Source organism: Lontra canadensis, unplaced genomic scaffold (genome assembly GCF_010015895.1).
Source record: "Lontra canadensis isolate GAN:19392208 unplaced genomic scaffold, GSC_riverotter_1.0 scaffold181, whole genome shotgun sequence".
In the NCBI taxonomy this organism is placed as follows: Eukaryota; Metazoa; Chordata; class Mammalia; order Carnivora; family Mustelidae; genus Lontra; species Lontra canadensis.
The window spans coordinates 842,249-867,513 of NW_022631175.1; the positions used below are offsets into that span (position 1 = coordinate 842,249).

Here is a 25,265-nt window from a genome sequence, read left to right on the forward strand (position 1 = left end):
GACCTGACCAGAAGTCCAGATGTGTAACCGACTGAGCCACCCAGGCGCCCCTCAAACAATTTTTTAAGCAATTTGGTTTTTTTTCCCTAATATATGCTACTGTGCAAAATTTGGAAAATATAAACAACTTTAAATCTTCTATAACAGTAATCCCCTCTCCACCCCTGGAAATAAATAATGCCTGGTTTTACCTAATTGTAATTATGTACTGTCTGTAACTTCTTTGCTTCCCATCAATACACATGCAGCATCTGCACGGGGAAACTCAAAAGATTGTCTGTAACGGACCTGCACGATGGTCCGTTTAGCACGTCTACTTCCATTTTCCTGTTCTACGTCAGTGAACACTAGTACATAAATAATAAATCTGGGTGAGTCAGATTGTTTTCTTAGAGCAGGGGTAACTGCTCTAAGATGGTTTTCCATTTTACCCTTCTACCAGGATCCGTTAAGAAGGGTTCCTCCCACCAGGCCCTTGTCAGGGTGTGGTGATGGAACGTCTTGGCGGGCTGCCGGGCTGGGACAGAAGGGATCCTGCCCCTCCAACCTTTGAGGGGGTCGTGGCGGGGCTTTCCCGGGGGGTGGTTGGTTGCGTCCACAGCAGCTTCCTGTCTCCGGAAAGCGTGGGGCTCATGAGCCACCCTCCCGGGATCCTCAGTTCCGCAGCCCTCGGGCTTGGGCTCAAAGGTTACCAAAGGCAGCCTCCGCCTAGAGGTCCTTCGAATTCCAACCCCGATCCCCAGCGTTTGGGCCGCAGCGGGGAGGAGCCCACCCGCTTCCGGTGGGCGACTAGAAGCCGCAGAGGGAACGGCGCGGGCAGAAGCCGTACCCGTAGCGGCGCTGGAGGCCCGGCCCTTGCAACTTCAATCTTCCCAGCGAGCCCCGGCGAAGACGCGGGCTTAGAGACGGGGGCGGGCCTGCTCCGGGCAGCAAGTCGGTGGTAACCCGGCTGACCCAAACCCCTTGCGATGCCCGACTGCCTTGCCTGGGCAGTCACAGGGACCACGGCTGACCGCCGAGACGCTAGGCGGGCTAGAGAGGCCCGAACGCGTGGAGGGTAGCTGGGCGCTGCAGGGGCGGGCCGAAGCGCAGAGCGCACGCGCACGCGAGGCGCGCCGGGGTCTAAAGGACCCCGAACGCGCGCGCAAGACGAAGCCGGAACGGACAAGAGCATAGGGCGCATGCGCAGCGGCGACGGCGTCCGCAATGGCTCCCTCACAGCGCGTTTGGGTGCTGCGGTGCTGCCGCTGTCGCCTTTTCCAGGCGCACCAGGTGGGGCGGGCACCGGCCTCCCCCTCCTCCGGGCGCGGGGAGGGCGGGCAGGACTTGGCGGGGCCGCGGGGGGGGCCGGGTCTTCTTTGTGTTCCTTGCGGCTGCCAGGCGCGGGCGCCGTCTCGTGCGGTTGCTTGGGTCTCCCGGACGCCCGGACTCCTGACGGTGACTGGCCCTGAGGACTGGGTTTTTGCTGTCCCGCCAGAACGTCGTTCCGGGCTTTTTTTTTTTTTTTTTTTTTTTAAGTTTCCGGCGTGATGGTTATAAGATGCGTAGAAACCGGGGGTAATGGTTTTTGCGGAGGCAGCCTCGTGGCTTCTTGCGGATATTTGGGGAAAGCAGGTTGAGGATAGCCCCTCCCAGAGCGGCTCGCTCTTAATTTCACTAAGAGAGGGATTACTGCTTTTGAGACTGAGACACGACTCGGCGTGCCTTGCCGTCCAGCCCTTAGCTCCGTGGTGTCTCCCTCCCGGTGATGAGGGGCTGTTCCCCAGACGGTGAACAACCCTCGCATGGAGCGTTTTAAACAAGATACTCGGTATTTCCAAAAGGTACTGCTTCCTTGACTGTCAAGACGCAGGAGAGGGGATGTCACTTAACCTGTTTTCTCCTGGATTGCATTTCATCTTCCTACTTGCTGTCGCCTAATACTGCCGTCCAGCATACCTACTTCTTGACAGTTCTCTCTTCCCCCTGGTTACCTGCTCGTCTGTTGTGTCCTGGAAAAGGATAACATCAAACTCACTCAAAATGAGTGTTTAAAAGATGCTCAGTATGCACCTGGAAGCTTGCTAAGACCCCCCCCAAGGGCTACCGGGGGGCTCAGAAACTGTTTCTACTTCACTTTTTTGCACTGTGTTGTAGGAGTTGAGATTCAATGGAAATCGTGTCCATTTTTCAGTTATTACACATATGTAGTACGCATTCTCACGGTCATTTTCAACTATGAGAAATGATTTGAAACTAAAGCGAGAAAAGAGTTACGGGTAATTGCAGATGGGACCATTTCACACACCCCATACTATCTCTCTCCAGACTCCACACCCGTAGAGCTAGCCACTTGTATGTCCTTCCAGACCTTTTTTTTTTTTTTAAAGTGCATTTCTTACCTCCAGATGTACCCATAGAAAGCGGTATTTTTATGGTGTTTGAAGATAGGTGCTAGAGAATCAGAAGTGCTGAATCGGCAGATATGCCCACAAAAATTTGTAGTAGGTGCTTTAGGTGCTGCTGTCCTCCTTAGAATCCTTTTGGGTACTTCCCCAAGAAGACTGATTGTACTAGGATCATACTCATATTAATTTTCATATATCAACCCAGGCATCTTGATGTTAAGCATGCAGCTTCATTCCATTTTTTTAAAGCAACGTTGTGTACCTTGATAACACTCTTTCTTGCTATTATAAATGGACTCTCCCATTACCTTTTCTAACTAGGTATTCACTTATGTAAAGCTATTAACTTTGTACTCAGCCCCACTCTATTTAATTGTCTTACTGTTTTTAGTACTTTTTCATTTGATTTTCTTGAGTTTTCAGGTAGATAAATCATATCTGGGGCACGTGGGTGGCTCAGTGGGTTAAAGCATCAGGCTCTGCTCAATGGGGAGCCTGCTTCTCCCTCTCTCTTTGCCTGCCTCTCTGCCTACTTGTGATCTCTGTCTGTCAAATAAATAAATAAAATATTTTTTAAAAATCATATCTATAACGTTATTTTTTTCCTCCTCTCTGGTTTTCATACCTCATTACTTTTTCTTTCCCAATTCCATTGGCAGAAATTGAATAGTAATGGGGATTTTTGGCTTGTTCTTGATTTTCATGGGAGTGTTGGTCGTGATTTTCCAGTTTTAGAGCTGAATGTAAGGTGTTTTTTCATGTTAAGAGAGAACCCATCTAGTTAAACTTCTCAAGAATTGAAATTAAAGGTTGTGGAAGTAGTAGAGATCTACTTGACTTTGTTGCATGTGGACAGCAAGCTTTTCCAGCACCATTTATTAAATAGTCTGTTTTTTCCTCATTCCTAAAATGCCACCTTTATAATATAGTAGCTTTTGGTAGCTTTTTTTTTTTTTTTAACATATATGGTGATTTGTTTTTAGGCTTCTATTCTTCATTGATCTTTTAAAATCATTATGATTCAGCTCCACCTGTTTTAAACAATCATCTAAGCCAAATTTCTGGAATTTCATTGTAGGAGAAAAAGGGTCTGAAGTGGACATGCAAAGCTTGTGGAGAGAAGCAGTCATTTTTGCGGGTGAGTCTTGAGAAACAGGGGTTCTAACAGCCATGCCAGAAAGCGGTAGGACCCAGCCCTACAGAAGCGTGTTACTGTGGAGCCCCAGGATTCCAGTATTGGGACCAAGTTCCCTAGATCTAGAACTTTCGCCCCGTGGGTTCCTATTCCTTCAGGAAGTGAACTGGATGGAGCAGTGGCTAGAAAGTTCCCTTCATTGTTCATTCAGTTAGCAAGTATTTACTGAGCACCCTCTGTGTGCAGGCACAGGAGAAACAAGGGAAGGCCAAACTTTGTTATTCTTGCCCTCACAGATCTGCTCACGTGGAAGAGAATCTGATACACACACACAGGTCATTTAAAACTAGACTGAGGGGCGCCTGGGTGGCTCAGTAGGTTAAGGCATGTGCCTTCGGCTCAGGTCATGATCCCAGGGTCCTGGGATCGAGCCCCGCATCGGGCTCTCTGTGAAGCAGCGAGCCTGCTTCCCTTCCTCTTTCTCTGCCTGCCTCTCTGCCTACTTGTGATCTGTCTGTCGACTAAATAAATAAAGTCTTTAAAAAAATAAAAATAAAAAATTAAACTAGACTGAGAAATGCAAGGAGAAGGCAGGGCATGTAAGGAGATGACCGGGCCATCAGACCCAGCCGGTGGGTGTGTGTCAGTGCGCACAGCGTTCGGGTGAGGTGGGCTCAGTCAGGAAGTGGAGGCCGGTAGGAGACACTCGAGAGAGAGTGTATGGACTGAAGGAAGCTCGGGGTAAAATCTCTCACTGAGGCCACTTCAGTCTTTTGCAGGCGAGTTCCTATTGCGCCACCTCATCTCTTCACTACCACCAACTGTCCTGCACCCTTTGCCTCACCGAGCGCTTCGCTCGCCTTCTCTGGCCCTTGATGCCACGTCTCCTGCCTCAGCTTCTCGTTCTCCTCCTCCAGCCGTAAAGCCTTTCCTTTCAGACCTTGAAACGGTCCAGCGCCGCACTCTCACAGCCTATGTGCGCGTTGCTGGGGCTTCCCCCAGCTCTTCTTGTTTTCCTGGTTTAGATATTGTGTCCGAGTGTGTTTACGCGAGTATCGTTTATCTCCTGGAAGTTCAAGCTTCGCCATGTTTGTTTACTGATACACCCTCTCACGTAGCACAGTGCCTGACACGATAAGTTTACTGGCTTAGCCAGTAAATATTTGTTGAATCAGAAAATAATCAAGCCCACAGTGATTGGCATTTAGGCTGATTTTCGTTTTCATTGTTATGAACAGCTCTGCAGTTAATCTTCTTACAAAGACCTCTTTCTTGACCAATTATTTCCTTAGGACAAATTCCTAGAAGTCAAGTTGCTATTTCAAAGGATATCTTTTGACCAAGGTTCTTTTAGTTTCAAATAGAAAAACAAAACAAAACAAAAAGAACACTTCAGGATGGCTTCAGCAAAATTAAAAAAAAAAAAAAAAAAAAAGACTGGCAAGGTAACGGGGTATCTTGGGGCTTGCAAAGGAGGAGTTTCTTCCCTGAGCCCTTGAAGGACCAGCCCCAGAAACTACAAAGCTGCAGACGACGCGGGCATTTTTTCTTCCCCTGGTTTCCTTGCACCCAGATTCTCCCTGTATCTTCCTTCCCTGTTCCCTGCCTCCTCTCCTTCCTTTCCTCTGTCTCCCCAGATAGTTCACGGTGACATACTCCACCCACAGACCACAGACTCTCACTTCAAGCCAACTAGAGTGGCCGAGTCCCAATTAATAAACTGGGAGAAACAATCTGATCGGCTCCGTTGACCCAGATGGCCACATCTGGTCAAGCCAACTGGGATGGTGGGAGTAGGGACGATCAGGTCATTGGTTAGCAGTATAGCTGCTGAGGCCCACCCCGAAGACAAGTAGCGGGCTCGTGAGCTAGTGACTGCTGCTTGTTTTCCATGTCAGCATGTATTTCCAAATTCTGGAGGGGAGCTCCTCTCGCACCTCCGTGCCTGTGCAGTTGAGCCTGGCTTCCTGTAGGCTAGGCCACAGTGACACACAGACAACAAAACGGAGGTAGCCTGACAGATAGAGTTGTCTCTCTTGTTCAATCCTGGGAGGGATTGAGAGCAACAGCATGGCCATCCTTGGTGCCATCATGCAGGTACCCAGGCCCCCTTCCTCTCAAGGTCCTCTTACTCCCCGAGGCCTGTCTCCTGCTGCCTGCGGCCACCGAGGACCAAAAACAGGAAGGAACTACATGGGAGGCTTTTAGGGGTCAGGCTTGGAAGTGGCTCACATCCCACTAGAAAGAACCTTGTCTCCTGGCCACCCTTGACTGCAAGGAAGACTAGAAAACGTTGTCCAGTTTGTGCCCAGATGAGGGAAGAAGGATTTTAGCATTCGGCTGTGGTCCCTGCCATTTATGCCAGATGTCAAGTAACGTCTTGCAAAGCTTTTTCATTTCGTTCTTCAGTTCCCCTCTCCCCCTCTCACTTGAACTTGCCCCAGCTGGGCTTTTATTCCCCACAGTGCAGTAAAAGGGCTCCTGTCAAAGTCAGCGGTGCTCTCCATTTGCAAAAAACAGTAGTGAGTTCTCAGGCCTCCAGGGACTTGACCTATTGGCAGCATCTGTCACAGTTTGTCATTTCCTCCCCCTCAAACACTGTGTTCACTTGGACTTCCAGTCATCCCACTCCTAGTTCTCCTGCTGTCTCTCTGGCTGGGTTTCAGTCCTCTTGGCTAGCTCTTTCTAAGCTAGCCAACTTCTAAATTTGAGAATTGCTCTGGCTCTCAGTTTGTTGGCCTCACTCCCTTCGTGCTCTGAGAGGAGGTCATCTAACTGTTCTGGGATGTCTGTCTCGGACCCCACGCCCAGCCCTGAACCTCCCATTAAGGGCTCTACTGGTTCTCGGATAGGCATCCAGAGACCCCTTTCCAAACAGAAGGCCTCACCAGCCCCCACCTGCCTGCTCTCCCACAGTCCTCCCCCTCACGTATGTGTTAGTTGTTTGGGCTTAAAACCTGGAGGATATCATGACTCGTCTTTTTTTTTTTTAAACACTCTTCGTCCAGTCCATCAGCAGATTTTGTCAGCTCTGCTTTGCGGATGCGCCCAGCCTGACCACTTGCTACTCCAGTGGTTGGAGCCACACCACTGTTGGTGACACTCCCTGCCACCCGCCCTGTTGCTGCGCACAGCCTGCCCTCAGCACTGCAGCCTCAGGTCCTACTAAAACGGTGCAGGGCCAAGCCACTCTCCCCAGCCTTACAGGTTAGAGCAAAATCCCTGGTCCTACAGACAGGGCCAAGTGTGCCTGGTACAAAATGAAAATGGAAGGCCCCTTGTTCAAAAGCAGAAAAAAAAAGCCATGAAAGGTACTAAAATAGTAAGTTTTTCCTTTCTTTCCTGGTCTCTCTTGACTCCTCGTAATGTTTTTAATTTACTGTGGCATGTCTTCCTAAGTTAAGAAAAACCGGTATTTTAAATTATTAGCGTGAATTTTACCATTGGTATTATGCAACACCAGTTTGTTTTTTTAAGATTTTATTTATTTATTTGACACAGGAGAGAGATCACAAGTAGGCAGAGAGGCAGGCAGAGACAGAAAGGAGGAAGCAGGCTCTCCGTGGAGCAGAAAGCCCGACGTGGGGCTCGATCCCAGGACCCCAGGATCATGACCTGAGCCGAAAGCAGAGGCTTTAACCCACTGAGCCACCCAGGCGCCCTGCAACACCAGTTTAAAATGCAAAGAGCATTTAGCCATGAGCCAAGTAACATAAGAGTGTTTACTGTATATGCAGAATTATCCAGATTGTCCTCCTTGGGTTTTGGATCTCATACATGCCTATGTATTTCACTGTTCCCAAAACAGTGGAAATGCTGCACAAAATTAATTCAGCTTTTTTCTTAGTGATATGCACACATTCTGCCCACACTCCCCCTCATCAGCTCCCTGATGTGTAAGGAAGGACTGAAAGGGAAAGGAACGAGGGTCTCCCTTTCTTGCCTTTCCCTTCAGTGTCCTCCTTTTCAGCATCAGTGATCAGCTGTCTAGGCAAGTAACTGAAATAAGAAAAGATATGACAGGGTTCCTTGGTCATCCGTGTATGTTTAGAACACCCTTGCCTTTTATCTGCATCTGAAGCAGGTTCTTGTTCTTTGGAAAGCCTGGCTTCTCAGGCTATGGGTGCCCCCCATACTCAGGTGTAGACAGCAAACACTTAGCGTCTACGCTCGGACTCTCCGTGTCTACGCTCGGACTCTCCGTGAACACTCCCACATGTTTGTTGTGAGTCCACTGGAATCCTGTGCTCTGGGGTCAGTGAGCATGCTGTGAGCAAATGGTGCAGCAGAGAACCACGGGCGTGTATAGCGTGTGTATCCCTGCTTACAGACACGACCCATTGTCCCATGAGACTTCACTTAATGCAACACAAGTTCAAAGGTAAGATTATTAAGAATTTCAAATTAAAAAAAAATGTTTTCGGGACACCTGGGTGGCTCAGTTGGTTGAGCGGCTGCCTTCGGCTCAGGTCATGATCCCAGAGTCCTGGGATCGAGTCCCACATCAGGCTCCTTACTCAGCAGGGAGCCTGCTTCTCGCTCTGCCTCTGCCTGCCACTCTATCTGCCTGTGCTCACTCTCACGCTCTCTCTCTCTCTCTCTCTCTGACAAAAAAAGAAATAAAATCTTTAAAAAAAAAAAAAAAATGTTTTCAAGATGGCAGCAACAAAACAGGTCTCATGCCCACAAAGCCAGCTTGGCCTGTGGTAGGGACTACACTCAGACCTCACCTCCTGCCATTTTCCCTCAGACCACTCAGCTCTAGACATGTGGCTGCCTTATGGTTCCCCCAAAGTGCCAGGCACAGGGCCCTGACTCTCGTGTCCTTTTCATTGCTTCTGCTGAATCCTACCCCCAGGTGCCTACATGGCTCTGGCCCTCATATTTTCCTGTTGTGTGCTCAGATGTCAGCCTAGTGATCTGTTCCCTGAAAACCCTATATAAAATTGTCTGCTCTGTCTCCACTCTACCCCTTTCATTGCCTTATTCTCCTGGGTAGTACTTATCATCTGATGGCCACATAGTTATATGCTTATTGTCTGTCTTCTCGCACTAGAATGTACACTCCAACATGACAGTGATTTTTGTCCACTCTTGTAATGTATTGTCCTTACCTCGTCCAGGGGCCTGGCACATAATAGGTATGCAATAAATGTTAAACAAATGATTGCTAGGTGGGGAAGAAAAGGTACTTCGTTGTATTTTGATTTATGTTCCTCTGATTATCAGTGAATAGTAAGTATCATATTGTATGTTTATTGATGGTTCATGTTACTTCTCTTCCAAATTTCTTGTTTACATTCAGTAACCATTTAGTGTGGGGTTTGGGGCTGAGTGTGTCTTTGATATGCAGAGTTCTGAGTGCTTTAGAAGGACAGCCAGAGGGGCACCTGGGTGGCTCAGTTGGTTAAGCGACTGCCTTCGGCTCAAGTCATGATCCCAGAATCCTGGGATTGAGTCCTGCATTGGGCTCCCAGCTCCATGGGGAGTCTGCGTCTCCCTCTGACCTTCTCCCCTCTCCTGCTCGCTTGCTCGCTCTCTCTCTCTTCAAATAAATAAATAAAATCTTAAAAAAAAAAAAAAAAAGGACAGCCAGATAGCCCAGAACTATTAGTTCCTGAGTTTAGTTTGTAAATAAACTACAAATAAATAAATTGTAAATAAACTACAAACTTTAGTTTGTAAATAAATCACTCCAGAAATAGTGGTCAGACATCAGGATTTCTGCATGTTGTTTCTGGGCCTTGCAAAGTACAGCTTTCCACTTCCTGAGGTACATCACTAATGGATCTGTTTCTCAGCATTCCATCCCTGTTTCTTAAACTTACTATTTTTTTTGTTTTTCAGACTTACGGTGAGGGCTCCGGTGCTGACTGTAGACGCCATGTCCAAAAATTAAATCTGCTACAGGGACAGATTTCAGAGATGGCATTAAGGTATAGTTGTTTGAGAAGGGCATGGTTATCTTATCTTGGCCTGCATTCACCTTGAATGGTTAGTGGAAGTAGAAGATGGAGAAATCCCTTAGATTTCCATGTGATGATTAGTTTCCCTGAAGGGTCTTCCCACTTAAAATAACTAAAAATGCTAACTGTAGTATTTTGAGTACCCTGATGAGATGGCAGGGAAGTAAACGAAATATCAGAAGTCAAAAATAAAGCAAAAGCCAAAGTCCAGAGAGTAAGTGCCTGAGCTGCTCCAGAGCTCCCATTTACATGGCTAGGAAGGGTGTGGGGGACAAAGACAAGGCCTATGGCCTGGTCAATGTGGGAGGGTCAGTAGGAGACCACCACCTAAAGTTGAGTCCCCAAAATACTACACCCTCAGTGGATCAGCAAATGAACTAGAAATACACCCTTTCTGCAACGGGGAGCATGTTGGCCTTGGAATGGGGAATGGAACTATCTCTCTAGGAATTTATAAACACAAGAAAGCGGTCACGTGGCTTTTCAGCCTTTTACACGCTCTGTGTGAAAAGCCTCAAGCTGAGAATTTATTTTTAAATCGTCCAAGGAAGCAAAGGTAAATGCAGCGCCTTTGGAGCATACATCTTCAACCCAGGCCTGAAAGAATTTCTGCAGATAAAGTTCCAGGAAGCATATACTCAGAGTTAAAAAATCATTAAACACTCAAGGAGATATGTCATCATGAGCAAAAGAGAACAGAAACAACAGAAAAGTGAGACCCACAGAGACTTCAGACTACAGAATATATATTTGATACATTTAATGAGATAAAAGACAGTGTTGATAATATAAAAAGTAAAGGACTTCAGGCCACCTGGCTGGTTCAGTTAGTAGAGCATGCAACTCTTGATCTCAGGGTCATAAATTCAAGCCCCACACTGGGGATAGAGTGCAAAAAAAAAAAGAAGCAAAGGACTTTTAAAAATGCCCAAGTAGGTGACAGACAACCAGAAAGAGTTTATAGAAATGAAAAGTATAATCATTGAAATTAAAAATTCAGTGGATAGGTTTAGCATTAAATGTAGCTGAAGAGACAATCAGTGAAATGGAAGCAAAATCTGAAGAAAGTATTCACAATGCAACACAGAAATAAAAAGACGGAAAATGTCAGTTGAGAAACATGAAAGCTACAGGGAAGAGTTCCAGTGAGAGAGAGTAAAGAAAGTGGGGCAGAGGCAATATCTGAAGAGAAAAGACTAGAGCATTTTCCAGATTCATAGTCTTACATTCTTAGATTTAGGAAACAATAAATCTCAAACTGGATAACGTCATTATTTTATTTGCAAACAACATGGTTGTATATAAGGAAATCCTAATGAACTTATACAAATGCTACTAGAGCTAATATTTTACCAAGATCACAACAATACAAATTTAACATACAGGAGCGCATGGGTGGGTCAGTCTGTTAAGCATTTGACTTCAGCTCAGGTCATGATCTCAGGGTCCTGGGATTGAGCCCTGCATAGGGCTCCATGCTCAGCAGGGAGTCTGCTTGTCCCTCCCCTGCTCCCGGCCTCTCCCCTAACTTGTGCAGTCTCTCTCTCTCTCTCCCCCTCATATAAATAAATAAAATCTAAAGAAGTCAATAGGTAGAATTAAACTATTTCTATATAAATGCTATGAGCAATTAGAAAAAAATTTTTAAAGATTTTATTTGACAGAGAGAGACACAGTGAGAGAGGGAACACAAGCAGGGGGAGTGGGAGAGGGAGAAGCAGGCTTCCTGCTGAGCAGAGAGTCCAATGTGGGGCTCAATCCCAGACCTGGGATCATGACCTGAACCAAAGACTTAACCAACTGAGCCACCCAGGAACCCCGGAAAATTATTTTTTAAATCAAATACAATTTAGGACAGCATCAAAAAATTAGATATGTAGGGATAAATATAACAAAATATATGCAAGATCTGTTCAGTAAAAACTACAAAACATTGCTGAGAGAAATTAAAGAAGAGCTCAATTAACGAAAAGATATAACATGTTCATGGATTGGAAAACTCAATATCACGAAGATTTCAGTTTATCTTAAATTGGTAGAGATAACCTAATCCAAGTCAAAATTCCAGTGGGCTTCTTTTTTTTTTACAAAAATTGACAAACTGATCCTATTATATAGAAATACAGTACCTTGGGGCACCTGGGTGGCTCAGCGGGTTAAGCCTCTGCCTTCGGCTCAGGTCGTGGTCTCAGGATCCTGGGATCGAGCCCCACGTTGGGCTCTCTGCTCAGCGGGGAGCCTGCTTCCTCTCTCTGCCTACTTGTGATCTCTCTCTCCCTGTCAAATAAATAAATAAAATCTTAAAAAAAAAAAAAAGAAATATAGTACCTATAATTACCAAGACAGAGCTGGAGGACTTGTGCAGCCTGGTTTCAAGATCTACTATAATGCTACAGTAATTGAGACAGTGCGCTATTGGTGAAAGGCTAGACATAGAGATAAATCAGAAGGTAAATGGATAAATAAATTACAGGTATGTTCCTGCAGTGGGATGATACAATATTCAAAATAACAAGGGCAAATCTCAGAAACATTGCTAAGTGAGAGAAGCCAGACACAAAAGTCTACATATTATAGGGATCAGTGGTTTTCTGGGGGAGAGGAGAATTGCCTCTAAAGACACATATGAGAATTTCTGGGGGTGATGAAAATTTTCCATATGTTGTCCATTATATCTCAATTAAAATTTTTTTTCTCGATCTTAATTGGATAATAGTTTCAAAGATATAATTCATCAAAGCTCATCTAACTATACACTTAAATTTTAGTGTATGTCCTACCTTAAGTTAATTTTTAAGGTTAAAAAAAATCTGCCCTTAGACACAGGAACATAATAAAATTAAAGAACACAGAAGACAAAGGGAAGAGCTGAAAAGCAGCTGGAGAGAAGAGAGATTGCCTACAAAGGAACAGCAGAGGCCGAACTTCTCAGTGGTAACTTTAAAGCAAGAAGACAGACTGCTATCTTCAGACTGTTGAGAGCTGTCCTTTGTTGGAGTTGAGTCCCTGAGTCAGAAAGATGAGCAGAGGTCTGGCCGGTAGCTGGTAGGACACGGCTCAAGTGAACGCCAGAGTATCATCCCCGTGGCCGGGTAGGTGTTGCATGTGCATGCTCCCGTTGCCTCTTTATAATCGCTCTGTGAAGATCATGGATGTCTGCGTACCAGTGAGGAAACTGAAGACCAGATGCCCACACTCGGCCGCTCACTGGAGAGAGGTCCCATCTGATGGTGCGATGTAACCACCCCATCCGACGTGGGGGGGGGGGGGGGGGCGTGGCTTTGCTCCAGCCTCCGGCGTGGGCACAGTAAGTGTTCTCCTGGCCAGTCATGCCCCTCAGAGGCCATGGAGGCCCTGGCCCCCCACTCTCTATGTGTCGAGAGGACCCTGCTGCCCCAGGGAGACTGGCAGAAGGCACTGTGACACACACACAGTGTTTGTCCTCACTCATAATGGTAGAACTCTGAAGACATACTTGTATAACTGTGCAGCAGACACCTCCTCGCCTTTGCTGACAGGAGGGACTCTGCTATAAGGCTTCCGCTGACGTTACTCTGTATCCCAGACCCTCAGCAAGGCACGGGCACATATCATCTCTTTCATCTTCATAGTCACCCACGCCATCTTGTGTTTGTGGAGAGGGAACTGGGGTACATTGACAAACCCAAAGTCACACTGTCACAGTGACGGCCAGTCACTGGCAAAGCCAGGATGCAAACACGGGTCTGTCTAGGTGAAGAGTTGGCCCCTTCTGCCAGTGTCACCTTTCTTGTTGATGGACGGCTTGACCAGCCTAAATCTGAACAACAAAGGGTCCCTCCTCGCAGGCCCTTCTGAACTGTTTGAGTATCACCAGATTACATCAAAACAACAGACATAAGATCCTAAGATCCCTAGAGCAGTCCTTGATATCCATTGTCAAGTATGCACATCCTGGCATCCCCATCTCCTTGCCCTTTGTCTCCTGGGTCATTTCACTAAGGACACATGTATAATCTTTCACTGAGGTCTCTGGAAGAACCTGGAAATGTTGATGAAGAGGAAAATGCGGGGCCCAGGCAGGCTGAGCGTGAGAGTGTGCAGGTAAGTATGTCCCAGAGGGGGTTCTCTTGTTGGTCTTTTGTGCAACAAATGCTGTCCGTAACACACACTGGCTTAAAGCTGCAGGGAACACAAACCCATCCCTTTGGTGAGGCTGGAGACAGCCGTGTGTAGTGGTTATTATGGGACTCTGAAAAGGGCGTTGTCTTTGGCTAGGAGCTCTCTGAACTTCGCCTGAACTTCACCTCCTCGTGTTTCTCCCCTTGGCTCCGTTGCGCTCTGGGCACACCTCAGCTAGGGGAAAGATGCTGTTGCAGAGTCCCTGGCTTTCATGTTCCCTTTCTCCAGACAGAGCCTCCCCATGGGGCTCCCATCCAGTTTTCTGCCCCAGTGCCCAGTAAAGTAGGTGCTCAGGCCATGGTGGGTGGGTGGTGTATGTCAGAGCTTGAGTGACTGAGGAGGTGACACCATGGGTACACAGGGTGCCGTGGGTACACGGAACACTGTCCTGCCAGGGCCGGGGGCGTGGGAACAGCTGTCGGAGGTTCCCCGCCCACCGGAGGACAGAGCCCGCCTCTGCTCACAGAATCGCATTGGCAACGTCCTCCCTCTGCTGGCTTTCCATATTTTTATTATAAACGGGAGTGTTGCTCCTACGCCACTTTAACACAACAACTCTCACATGGTTGGCGCTCTGTTTCCGGTTTTGTCTGCTGAGGGACTCCATCTCACATCATCACGATTATGAGAAATCCTAGTTTGCGCCCCGGAGTTTTCACGTGTGTCGTTCCCTTGCTGTAGAGTCTGCAATGATGCCCGGTATCTACAGAATATAGTGGAGGTACTGATACTTACCCCATGATGAATGGGCATGTAGATTATTTCCAGATTTTCACTGTGGTGAGTTTTCACTCTGATTTATGTCACTTGGATGAGCCTTTTTGTGCTTTTGTCTTCCTTTGGAACCACTAGGTCGGGGAGCGTGGACATTTGGAAAGTTCCTTGATGAGTCGTGCCCAGCAGCTTTCCCACGCTCTATGCCAGTGCACAGCCCCCAGTGTGCCATAGGATGTCCATCTCCCCATTACTACCCCCCATCACACACGCACACACACGAAATGCCTTTCCTGGTGCCAGGGCGGATATGGGTCCTGAGAATAAACTTGCTTCCCAATCCTGCAGGAAAAACCCCAGTCCTCAGAGAACCGCTGGCTGAAGTATCTGGAAAAAGACTCGAAAGGGCTGGGGATGGAAGGAGGCGTGTGTTTCGAGAGCCCACCCTCGTCCAGGACAGAGAAGCCAGAGCCTTCCTTCAACACAGGCCTGCCTAAAAAAAGGTGCCGAGCTCGTCACTGATCCAGCCACCGCCCTGTCCCCACGGTGTCTCACAGGGAGTGACGAGTGGCCTCTGGCAGGCAGCAGCGCAGAGTAGCCTGGCGGGAGGTGCCATTACCACCAAGCCCTTCTTGGCCTTGCAGGGTCCCGAGTGCTGCTGTGTGGTGGTCAGGGTCGGGTAGGATGCCAGCACAGGTGCCTTTTATGGTGCTCACATCCTTGTGACTGCACACAAAGTGCAGTGTGGCCAGGGTGGTTCGCGGTTCTGGGAGCTTGTAGCCTACAGCAGGGAAGACCTGACCTTTTGTAGGTCTGTGCTCCTCTAGTTTCCATGAGTCTTCGGAGAAAGTACCTGGTCTAGAACCAGTGTGGCCCCTACAGGGCAAGTGATATTGGGAGTTAGATTCCAGTTCAAAGTAAGAACTTTCTAGCAACTACAAGCTCTGGGCCAGAGAGGTGGGCTGCCTTGGGTGTCATCGGGCAGCCTGCTCTTGGCAGCCAAGCAGAAGTTGAGTGGCCATCTGGGTGGGAGGCTGTATGGGAGGACAGGCCCCTACCTGTGCTGGGATGACCCCAAGTATGGTGACAGGACTGGATTCTTGACAGTGCTTTCTCTCTACCAGGAAATGGAGCCAGAGCACAGTCCAGCCTCCACCCAGCCCTGATCTCCAGAACCTAGGTGATTCTGAGGTTACCTTGGAGCCCCAGAAGGTCAGTGATTGAGGACAGTGTTTCTCTTCTGGTCCCGGTAACCATGAAACACACATAGAATTGCTAACTACCCGAGTGTTTTGTCTGCTCTGACTTAAGCCATCCTCGTTCTCTGGCCTGACCATCTCCCTGCCATGCCCAGTCTCAGTGATGTGAGCTGCTGGGCACGAGGACAGCTTGTTGCCTTGGATTCAACCAAGGTTGAGCAGTAGGGCTTTTCTGAGTCAGGACCATTCTCTTCCCTTGACTTGCCGGGGCGGGTCTTTGTCTGACTGTCCAGCATGGGACCTGCCCCGGACTTCCGATCGTCACCCACCCAGGTGGTCCTTGCGCATCGAGGCACTATCCTCACCTAGGACCTGCTCTTTTTTTTTTGTTTGTTTGTTTTTTAATTTAATAGAGATCGCAAGTAGGCAGAGAGAGAGGAGAAAGCAGGCTCCCTGCTGAGCAGAAAGCCCAGTTCAGGGCTTGATCCCAGGACCCTGAGATCATGACCTGAGCTGAAGGCAGAGGCTTTAACCCACTGAGCCACCCAGGCGCCCCCCTGGTCCTGTTTCTATTTTCATTTTTGAAGTATGGTTGACAGATGATGGTATATTACTTCCAGGGGCACAACACAGTGGTCTGGCAGTTTAGTACTTGAGTCCGTGCTCACCAGGCCAGTCATCGTCCATCAGCACACGTTGTTACAATATTACTGACTCTATGCCCTCTGCTATATTTCTCATCTCCTTCCTTATTTTTCACCAGAAGTTTGTACCACTCAATACCCTTCATCTGTTTTGCCCATCCCTTCGTCCCCTTCCCCTTGGGCCACCACCGGTTCTCTGTACTTATGAGTTCTTTTTTATGCCTGAGTAATATTCCATTATGTAGGTACACACCACATCTTCTCTTTCCATTCACCTGTCAGTGGACACTTGGGCTGCATCCCTATCTTGACTGTTGTAAATAATGCTGCAGCAAACATAGGGGTGCGTAGATCTTTTCAACTAGTGTTATTGCTCTCATGGGTAATGAAATTACTGGATCATATGATTTTCTATTTTTAATTTTTGGAAGAAGTTCCATACAGTTTTCCACAATGGCTGCACCAATGTACATTTCCACCAACACTGCACAAGAGTTCCCTTTCTCCACATCTTCCCCAATACTTGTTATTTCTTGTCTTCTTGGTACTACCCATTCTGACAGGTGTGAGGATAATCTCGGGGTTTTGATTTGCAGTTCCCTGATGGTGAGTGATGTTGAGCATCTTTTCATGTGTCTGTTACCTATCTGTATCTCTTCTTTGGGAAAATGTCTATTCAGGTCCTCTGCCCATTTTTTAATTGGATTATTTGGGGTTTTGGTGTTTATAAGTTCTTTATATATTAAGGATGTTTTCAGGTACATTGTTTGTGAAGATCTTCTTCCATTCAGTATGTTGTCTTTTCATTTTGTTAATGGCTTCCTTCACTATGCAAAAGCTTTTTATTTTTATGTACTCCCAGTATTTTGTTTTTGCTTTTGTTTCCCTTGCCTGAGAAGACATAACCATAAATACGTTGGTAAGGCCAATGTCCAGCAGCTTACTGGCTATGTTTTCTTTTAGGAGTTTCATGGTTTCATTTCTCACATTTAGGTCTTTAATCCATTTTGAATTTATTTTCTCATATCGTGTAAGAAAGCAGTCCCGTTTTCTCACCACCTTTCATTAAAGAGACTCTCTTTGGCCCATTGTATATTCTTGCCTCTTTCATCCTTGATTATCTGGCCATATAATTGTGGGTTTAATTCTGAACTTTCTGTTATGTACCATTGATCTATGTGTCAGTTTTTTATGCCAGAACCATACTGTTTTGATTACGATGCCTTTGTACTATATCTTGAAATCCGGGATAGGTTTTTTTTTCTTTCTCAAGTTTGCTTTTGCTATTCAGGGTCTTTTGGGTCCCATACAAATTTAAGGATTATCTGTTCTAGTTCTGTGAAAAATAGTATTGGTATTTTCTTGTGGATTGCACTGAATTTCATAGAATGCTTAGGGTAGTATGGACATTTTAACTATATTGGCCCTTCCCATCCATGAGCATGGTTTATCTTTACATTTGTTTGTGTCATCTTCAGTTTCTTTCATCAGCATCTTAGTTTTCAGAGTATAGACCTTTCACCTCCTTGGTTAAATTTATTCCTAAGTATTTTACTCCTTTTTTTTTAATTAATTAATTTATTTGAGAGAGGCAATAGCAAGAGAGAACACGAGGTGGGTGGGGAGAGGGAAAAGCAGGCTCCCTGCCCAGTGCAGGAATTGATCCCAGGATCCTGGGATCATGACCTGAGCCGAAGACAGACGCTTAACCGAGTGAGCCAGGCCTCCCTTTTTGTTTTTTATTTTTGCTTTTTTTTCTTTTTGCTATTTCGTTATTAGTGTATAGAAACACAACAGATTTCTGTATATTCATTTTGTAACTTCACTGAATTCATTTATCAGTTCTAGAAGTTTTTAGGTGGAGTCCTTAGGGTTCTCTGTATAAAGTATCATGTCACCTGTAAATAGGGAATTTACTTCTTCCTTACCAATTCAGATGCCTTTTATTTCTTTTCCTTGTCTGACTGCTGTGATAGGACTTCTAGTACTGTGTTGGATAGAAGTAGTGAGTGTGGACATCCTTGTCTTGTTCCTGAGTTCTTAGAGGAAACGCTTTCACTTCTGTGCCATTTGGTATGGTGTTAACTATGGGTTTGACATCTGTGGCTGTTATTATGTTGAAGTATGTTTCCTCTAAACCCATTTTGTTGAGAGTTTTTTTTTTTTTTTTTTATCCTGAGTAGATGCTGTATTTTGACAGATGCTTTTTATGCGTCTGTTGGGGTGACTATATGGTTTTTATCTTTAGTCTTGTTGATGCGACGTGTCCCATTGAATTGCAAATATTGAACGACCCTGGTGTAACTGGAATAAATCCTGCTTGATCGTGCTGAATGATCCTTCTAACGTATTACTGAATTTGGGTTACTGAGATTTTGTTGACGATTTTTGCATCTATGTTCATTAGGGATTTTGGTCCATAATTTTCTTTTTACATAGTGCCTTTTCTGGTTTTGGTATCAGGGTGATGCTGGTAGAAGGCTTATAAAATGAATTTAGAAATTTTCTTTCCTCTTCAATTTTTTTGAGTAGTGTAAAGAAAATAAGTACTAAGTCTTTAAATGTTTGCTAGAATTCACCTGTGAAGCCTTCTGGTCCTGGACTTTGGTTCGTTGGGAATTTTTTTTATTACAAATTCTATTTCATCACTACTAATTGGTCTGTTCAAATTTTCTATTTCTTCCTGATTCATTTTTGAAAGATTTGTTTCTAGAAATTTATGTAATGCTTCTAGGCGGTCCAACTTGTTGTCATATAATTTTTTAATGGTAGTCCCAGAGTCTTGTGTTTCTGTGATGGTGGTTGCTACCTCTCCTCTTTCATTTCTGATCTTATGTATTTGAGTTTACTTGATGAGTCTAGCTAAAGATGTACCAATTTTATTTTTCAGAGAACCAGCCTTAGTTTCACTTGTCTTTTCTATTGTTTTCTTAGTCTCTTTTTCCTTTATTGCTGCTGTTTTTGAGTCCTTCCTTCTACTAACTTTGGGCTTTGTTCTTTTTCTTTCTAGTTCCTTTAGGTGTAAGATTAGATTATTTGAGATGTTTATCGTTCTCCTTTTTTAAAAGATTGTATTTATTTATGTATTTGAGAGAGACCATGGAACAGGGGCAGATGGAGAGGGAGAAGCAGGCTCCTTACTGAGCAGAGAGCATGATGTGGGGCTCCATCCCAGGACCCTGGGATCATGACCTGAGCTGAAGACAGATGCTTAGCTGACTGGGCCACCCAGGTATCCCCTGAGATTTTTATTGTTCTTGAGGGAGGCCTATATTGCTATAAACTTCCATCTTAAAACTGATTTTCCTACATCCCAAAGATTTTGGACCATTGTGTTTCATTTTCTTTTCTCTCCGTGTGTTTTTTTTTTTCCTCTTTAATTTCATGGTTGAGCCACTGGTTGTTCAGTAACATGTTGTTAGCCTCCATTATGTTTGTGTTTTTTCCAGTTCTTTTCTGGTCATTGATTTTAGTTTCATAGAGTGTGGTTGGAAAAGATGTTTGATGTGATGTCAGTCTTCTTAAATTTATTGAGACTTGTTTCATAGCCTAACATGTGACCTCTCCTGGAGATAGTTCTGTGTATACTTGAAAAGTATACGTATTCTGCTTTTCTTAGATGGAATGTTCTGTATGTGTCTGCTAAGTACATCTGTGTCTTTCAAAGCCACCATTTCCTTATTGATTTTCCATGTGCATAATCTGTCCATCGATGTAATAGAGGCGTTAAAGTCCCCTACAATTATTCTATTACTGTCAACTTCTCCCCTTTGTCTGTTAATACTTACGGGTTTAGGTGTTCCTCTGATGTTGGGTGCACGGATACTTACAGCTGTTACCTCCTTTTGTTGGGCTGATCCCTTTATCACTGTGTAATGCCCATACAGTCCTTAAGTCTACTTTTTCTGATGAAGTATTGCTACCGCAGCTTTCTTTTCACTTCCATTTGCATGGTGTATCTTTTCCTGTCCCTTCACTTTCAGTCTGTCTTTAGGTCTGAAGTGACTCTTGTAGGCAGCACATAGCCTTTTTATCCGTTCAGTTACCCCATACCTTTTGACTGGAGCACTGAGACGATTTAAGATAATCATCAATAGTACGTGTTTACTGACATTTTGTTATTCCTGGTTGTTTTCGTGGTTCTTCTCTGTTCCTTTCCTTAGTGTTGTGCTTAGGTTCCTTTCTATTCTTTGTGCATCTGTCATAGCTTTTTTTTTTTTTTTTTTTTTAGGATTTTTATTTATTTTACAGAGAGAGTGTCGGTGGGGGCGGGGGCAGAGGGAGAGACAATCTGGAGCCTGAGGGCGGTGGAGCCCAACATGGTGCTCAGTCCCACAACCCTGCCCTCACCACCTGAGCCGGAATCAAGAGCTGGACACTTAACCTGAGTCACCCAGGCGCCCCAGTTTTTTGTAGTTTTTTTTAACTATCCTAGATTTTTGATTTGTGATTACCGTTGGGTTCATACAGAACAAGAGCTGTACGTATGGCAGTCTGTATTAAATTAATGGCTGCGTAAGTTCAAACACATTCTAAGAGCCATAAATTGTTACTTCCCCCTCCACATTTTATGTGTATATTTTATATCTTTTGTGTGTGTGTGCCTTGACTACTATCTGTAGATATCATTGATTTTACTACTTTTGCATTTTAATCTCCATAGGGGCTTTATAAGTGATTAACCCACTACCTTTCCTAGATGTTTGCTTTCCCCTGTTAGATTTTTTCCCTTCATAATTTTCTTCCACTTACGGGCTTTTCTTTCTTGTGAAAGTTCCTTTAATATTTCTTGTAAAGGTTGATTTAGTGGTGATCCTTTGAATTTTGTCTGGGGAACTATTTAGCACGTTTAAAAGTCTGAATAACGGTCTTACCAGGTAGAATATTCCTGACTGTGGGTTTTTCCTTTCAGCACTTCGAGTGTGTCATGCCACTCGCTTCTGGCCTGCAGAGTTTCTACTGAAAATCAGCATGTAGCCTTATGGCATTTCCCTCGTATGTATGTTTGCTTTGCTCTGATTGCTTTTAAGATCTTCTCCTTGAAGGGCACCTGGGTGGCTCAGTGGGTTAAGCCTCTGCCTTCAGCTCAGGTCATGATCTCAGGGTCCTGGGATCGAGCCCCGCGTCGGGCTCTCTGCTCAGCGGGGGTCCTGCTTCCCCCCTCTCTCTGCCTGCATCTCTGCCTACTTGTGATCTCTCTCTGTCAAATAAATAGAATCTTTAAAAAAAGAAAAAATCTTCTCTTTGATTTTGCCATCTTCATTATGTCCTTTGTGGGAAACCTGTTTGCGGCTTTCTGTGCTTCCCAGTCCTGGATATCTGTTTCCTTCCCCAGATTAGGGAGGATTTTAGCTATTGTTTCTTCAGATAAATTTTCTGCCGCGTCTCTCTTCTTCTCTTGAGACCCCTGCAATGTGAATGTTGTGAAGTTTGCTGATATCTTAGAGGTCCTCTCACCTGGTCTCATTTTTCATTATTTTTGCTGTTCAGCATGGTGCTTTCCATGACCCTGTCTTCCAGATCGCTGAATCGGTCTTCCGCATCCTCTAATCTGCCACCAATTCCTTCTGGTGTATTTTTTATCATTTTTATCTCTTTGTTGACAGTTTACCCACTTACCTCTCAAGTTCAGAAACCATTTCTTACCATTGTTTTGAACTGTTTATCCAGCATATTGCTTATTTCCATTTTGTTTAGTTCTTTTTCTGTGGTTTTGTCCCATTCTTTCATTTGGGACATGGTCCTCTGTCTCATTTTGTCGGATTCTGTTTGTTTCTATAGATTAGGTAGGTCAGCTGTCTCCTGCTCTTGCAAATAGTGGCTTCATGGAGAAGCGTTCCTGTGCTGCTCTGAGGCGCAGTCCCACACGGTCAGCAGAACCACGCCGTGGTGCTAGGGGTGTCCCCTGTGAGCGGTGAGCCCCTGTTGTGTCTGAACTGTGGCCGCTGTGGGCGTGCTTGCAGGTGGGGCTGGCTGCAGTGGCCTGCTTCCCTGCTGCAGCTACACGGGCACGGTCTGTTCCCGGCACCTTAGAGGCCCGGCCGCAGCCACCAGGGGCTCCCGGGAGCAGGGCCTGAGTCAGCCCCACAATAGCAGTGGGGGCACTAGAGCACCGGGCTTGCCCCCTTCATAGCTAGCCAGGAGGGCAGGCTGGCACACTGGTCCCTGCCCCCAGCCCCAGGGCAGGAGCCACTCTGCAGGCAGAGAGGTTGGGTGGAATAAGCCCGCAGGGGTGCTGGAGCAGGGCACCCACCTGGAGCTGGCACGGGGATGGAGCACTCGCTCGTCCAGGCCGGGGGAGGGCAAGTGAAATGCTCCCCCCCACAATACTGTTATTCCGGGGGGAAAACTGTAGCTCCCTGGCCTGCCAACACACATCCTAAAATTAGTCGTTAAACCTTCACATGCATACCAGGCGCTTTTTCCGACTGCTATTTCCATGCGGTGTTGGGCTGGGCTCTTGAGCATGTTGGTTTTTTTGTTGTTGTTTTTTTAAGATTTTATTTATTCATTTGACAGAGATCACAAGCAGGCAGAGAGGCAGAGAGAGAGAGGGGGAAGCAGGCTCCCCGCCGAGCAGAGAGCCCGATGCAGGCTCGATCCCAGGACCCTGGGATCACGACCTGAGCTGAAGGCCGCGGCTTAACCCACGGAGCCACCCAGGCGCCGCAGCATGTTGGCTTTTTAAGGGCAGGGACTTAGTGTCCTGTCACCCTCCAGCGCTGGGTGTTAGGCCCCAGGTTTTCAAAGCCAGATGGGATGCAGGGACTGGCTTGCCCAGTGCAGGTCCCCAAGGCCGGGGACGCCCAGTTCTGACCCCATGTTCTCAGAGCTTGTGAGGCCCTTCCCATCTGTGGCCAGTCACTCCAGAGGTTTGGTTCCTGACCACACGTCCACCCCTCCTACCGTTTGTGATGTGACCTTGCTACAGCCAGCCGTGGACGGTCAGTCCTGCTGGCTTCACGGCATCTTCAGTTAGTTGCAGTACGTGCAGTTGTTGCCTCAGTGTGTCTGTGGTAGGAGGTAAGCTCAGGGTCCTCCTGCCCTGCACCCCACGCTCCACCCCACCACGCCATCCGCACACCGCTGCTCATTCTAGAGGCTTCCCGCCCGGCAGGCCAGACCCCACTGCACTTTTAAGGCCGCAGAATGCAGGCTCAGCTGTTGTCTCACAGGAGCCACAGGCACGGAGGCCAAGGCTCTCTGCTGGGCATCGGTCTCTGCCGTCCCCCAACAAGGCCAAGGCCAGCCTGCCCAGCTTCAACTGGTAGTGCAAAGGTCAGACTTTGATGTTGCCTCTAGCTGTGTGGCCCTGAAGCTCTGAGTCATAGAATAATGGCAGTTACTGATGGGCCAGGCCCAAGGTTAACATTCAACTGCATTCTCACAGGGAGGGCTCACGCGGGCACAGTTTTGAAGGGGAGGAACTCAGGCTGCACCATAGTTGAGTGGAGTCCCGGCAGGTCAGGGGCACTGCGTCTGGAACAGAGCACCACGAGCCTCTTCCACACCGCCCCGGGGTTGTGATGCGGGGTCCTGCCTGTCATCGTGAGCCTCCCTCTATGGGCAGTCAGGACCCGGTGCTGCGGTTGCTTCCTCCTGGGGTCCTCTGCAGCCACTCCCACGGCTCCGAACCCTCCCCCTGGTTCCGGAGACTTTCGCATCTGCCTGGCACTGAGCAGACAGGACAGAAGCTTTTCCACCCTTTCTAGATGATCTCAGGCACCTGATTCTAAGGCTTCCGTGGGAATATTCCCTTGAGGGAAGGCCGGTCATGGAATCTGGCCGAGGTGGGGAGGGCATTTGTCTGCCCTGCTTTGCTAACCCACCGGATGACAGCAGGAAGGATCGGTGGAACAGAGAGTGAGACGCGGGAGCCTCGAGGCGGAGAGGAGAAAGCAGCAGTGCAGGCGTGGGCATCCTTCCCTCCCCTCCCTTGGCCTTGCCAGGCCACTGCCACTTGTTCAGAATAGAGGACATGGTTCTCTCCTGTCATTTCCATTGCAGGACGAAGCTGGCCTGGCCGGGAAGGTCAAAGGCGGCGGGGACCACCACAAGGACAGGGGAGCTGTTCCTCGGGTGGGTCCTCCACGTCTGGCCCCACAGGTCAGAGCTACATCTTCCAAGTGGGAACGATTCCTTCTGCCACCTGGAAATGGCCCACGTGCAGACATGGAGCCCTCACTGGCCCTACAGAGAGACCCCAAGCATGCTGAGGCAGCACTGGCTGAGCAGGGGACCCTGTGGGTCCAGACCCCAAGGGAAGGGCACCCCAGCAGGCCACTCGGTGCACCCAAACTTCCCTGGCCTGCGCATACTTCCACATCGGGGTCTCAGAGGCCCTGTGTAAAGCCCTCCAGACAACCACGGGACACTGGTCCTCTGGCAAAGGGCAGTCCCTTGGTCACAGGGATACAGGAGCCCCCACTTGTGCGACTATGTGACCTTTTTAAAACTGGTGAGGACTTTGAAGATGATCTGTGAAGTGACTTAAACAAGGTTACCCACCCGGACACATGTTACGTGAGCCCTTATCCCCTGGACCTCTTGGCCACTGCCAGAAAAAAAATTAGCTTTTAAATAGGATGGGACGGGTGGGGCAGTACCTGAGAGGCTCAGTTGGTAAAGCCTGTGCCTTCAGCTCAGGTCATGATCTCAGGGTCCTGGGATCGAGTCCTGCATCTGGCTCCCTGCCTGGTGGTTGCGGGGGGCAGGGAAGGGAGAGTCTGCTTCTCCTTCTGCCCCTCCCCTTGCTCATGCTTCCATCCCTCCCTCCCTCCCTCTCTCCCTCACACTTTCTCTCTCAAATAAAATCTTTAAAAAAAAAAAAAAAAAAAGGACCAGGGAGGATTTATACAAACTATCAACAAGAACAAACTATCAAGTCGTCTCTGGTTGCAACATCTTTGATTAAAGTGCTTATACCATTTAATTACAGATTGTTTGCAACACAGCAACAGAATGGTTACAAACGGGTGTTCTTACTGTGAAAGCAACAGACATACTCAAAAGTGAGAGAATTAGAGTGGTTATGGAACAGGCGGTATTCCGTGAGCACC

At 47.0% G+C, this 25,265-nt stretch overlaps 1 protein-coding gene across 1 annotated transcript; it reads left to right on the forward strand.

The window, feature by feature from the left end:
• Positions 1 to 1,167: 1,167 nt before the first annotated feature.
• MRNIP (MRN complex interacting protein) lies at positions 1,168 to 24,767 on the forward strand. The gene is made up of 7 exons (XM_032846843.1): positions 1,168 to 1,272; positions 3,466 to 3,525; positions 9,370 to 9,458; positions 13,496 to 13,571; positions 14,712 to 14,866; positions 15,488 to 15,575; positions 24,214 to 24,767. The coding sequence occupies exons 1-7, from the start codon at positions 1,207 to 1,209 to the stop codon at positions 24,688 to 24,690; spliced, it is 1,011 nt and encodes a 336-aa protein (XP_032702734.1). The 5' UTR covers positions 1,168 to 1,206; the 3' UTR covers positions 24,691 to 24,767.
• The last annotated feature ends 498 nt before the right edge of the window (positions 24,768 to 25,265 follow it).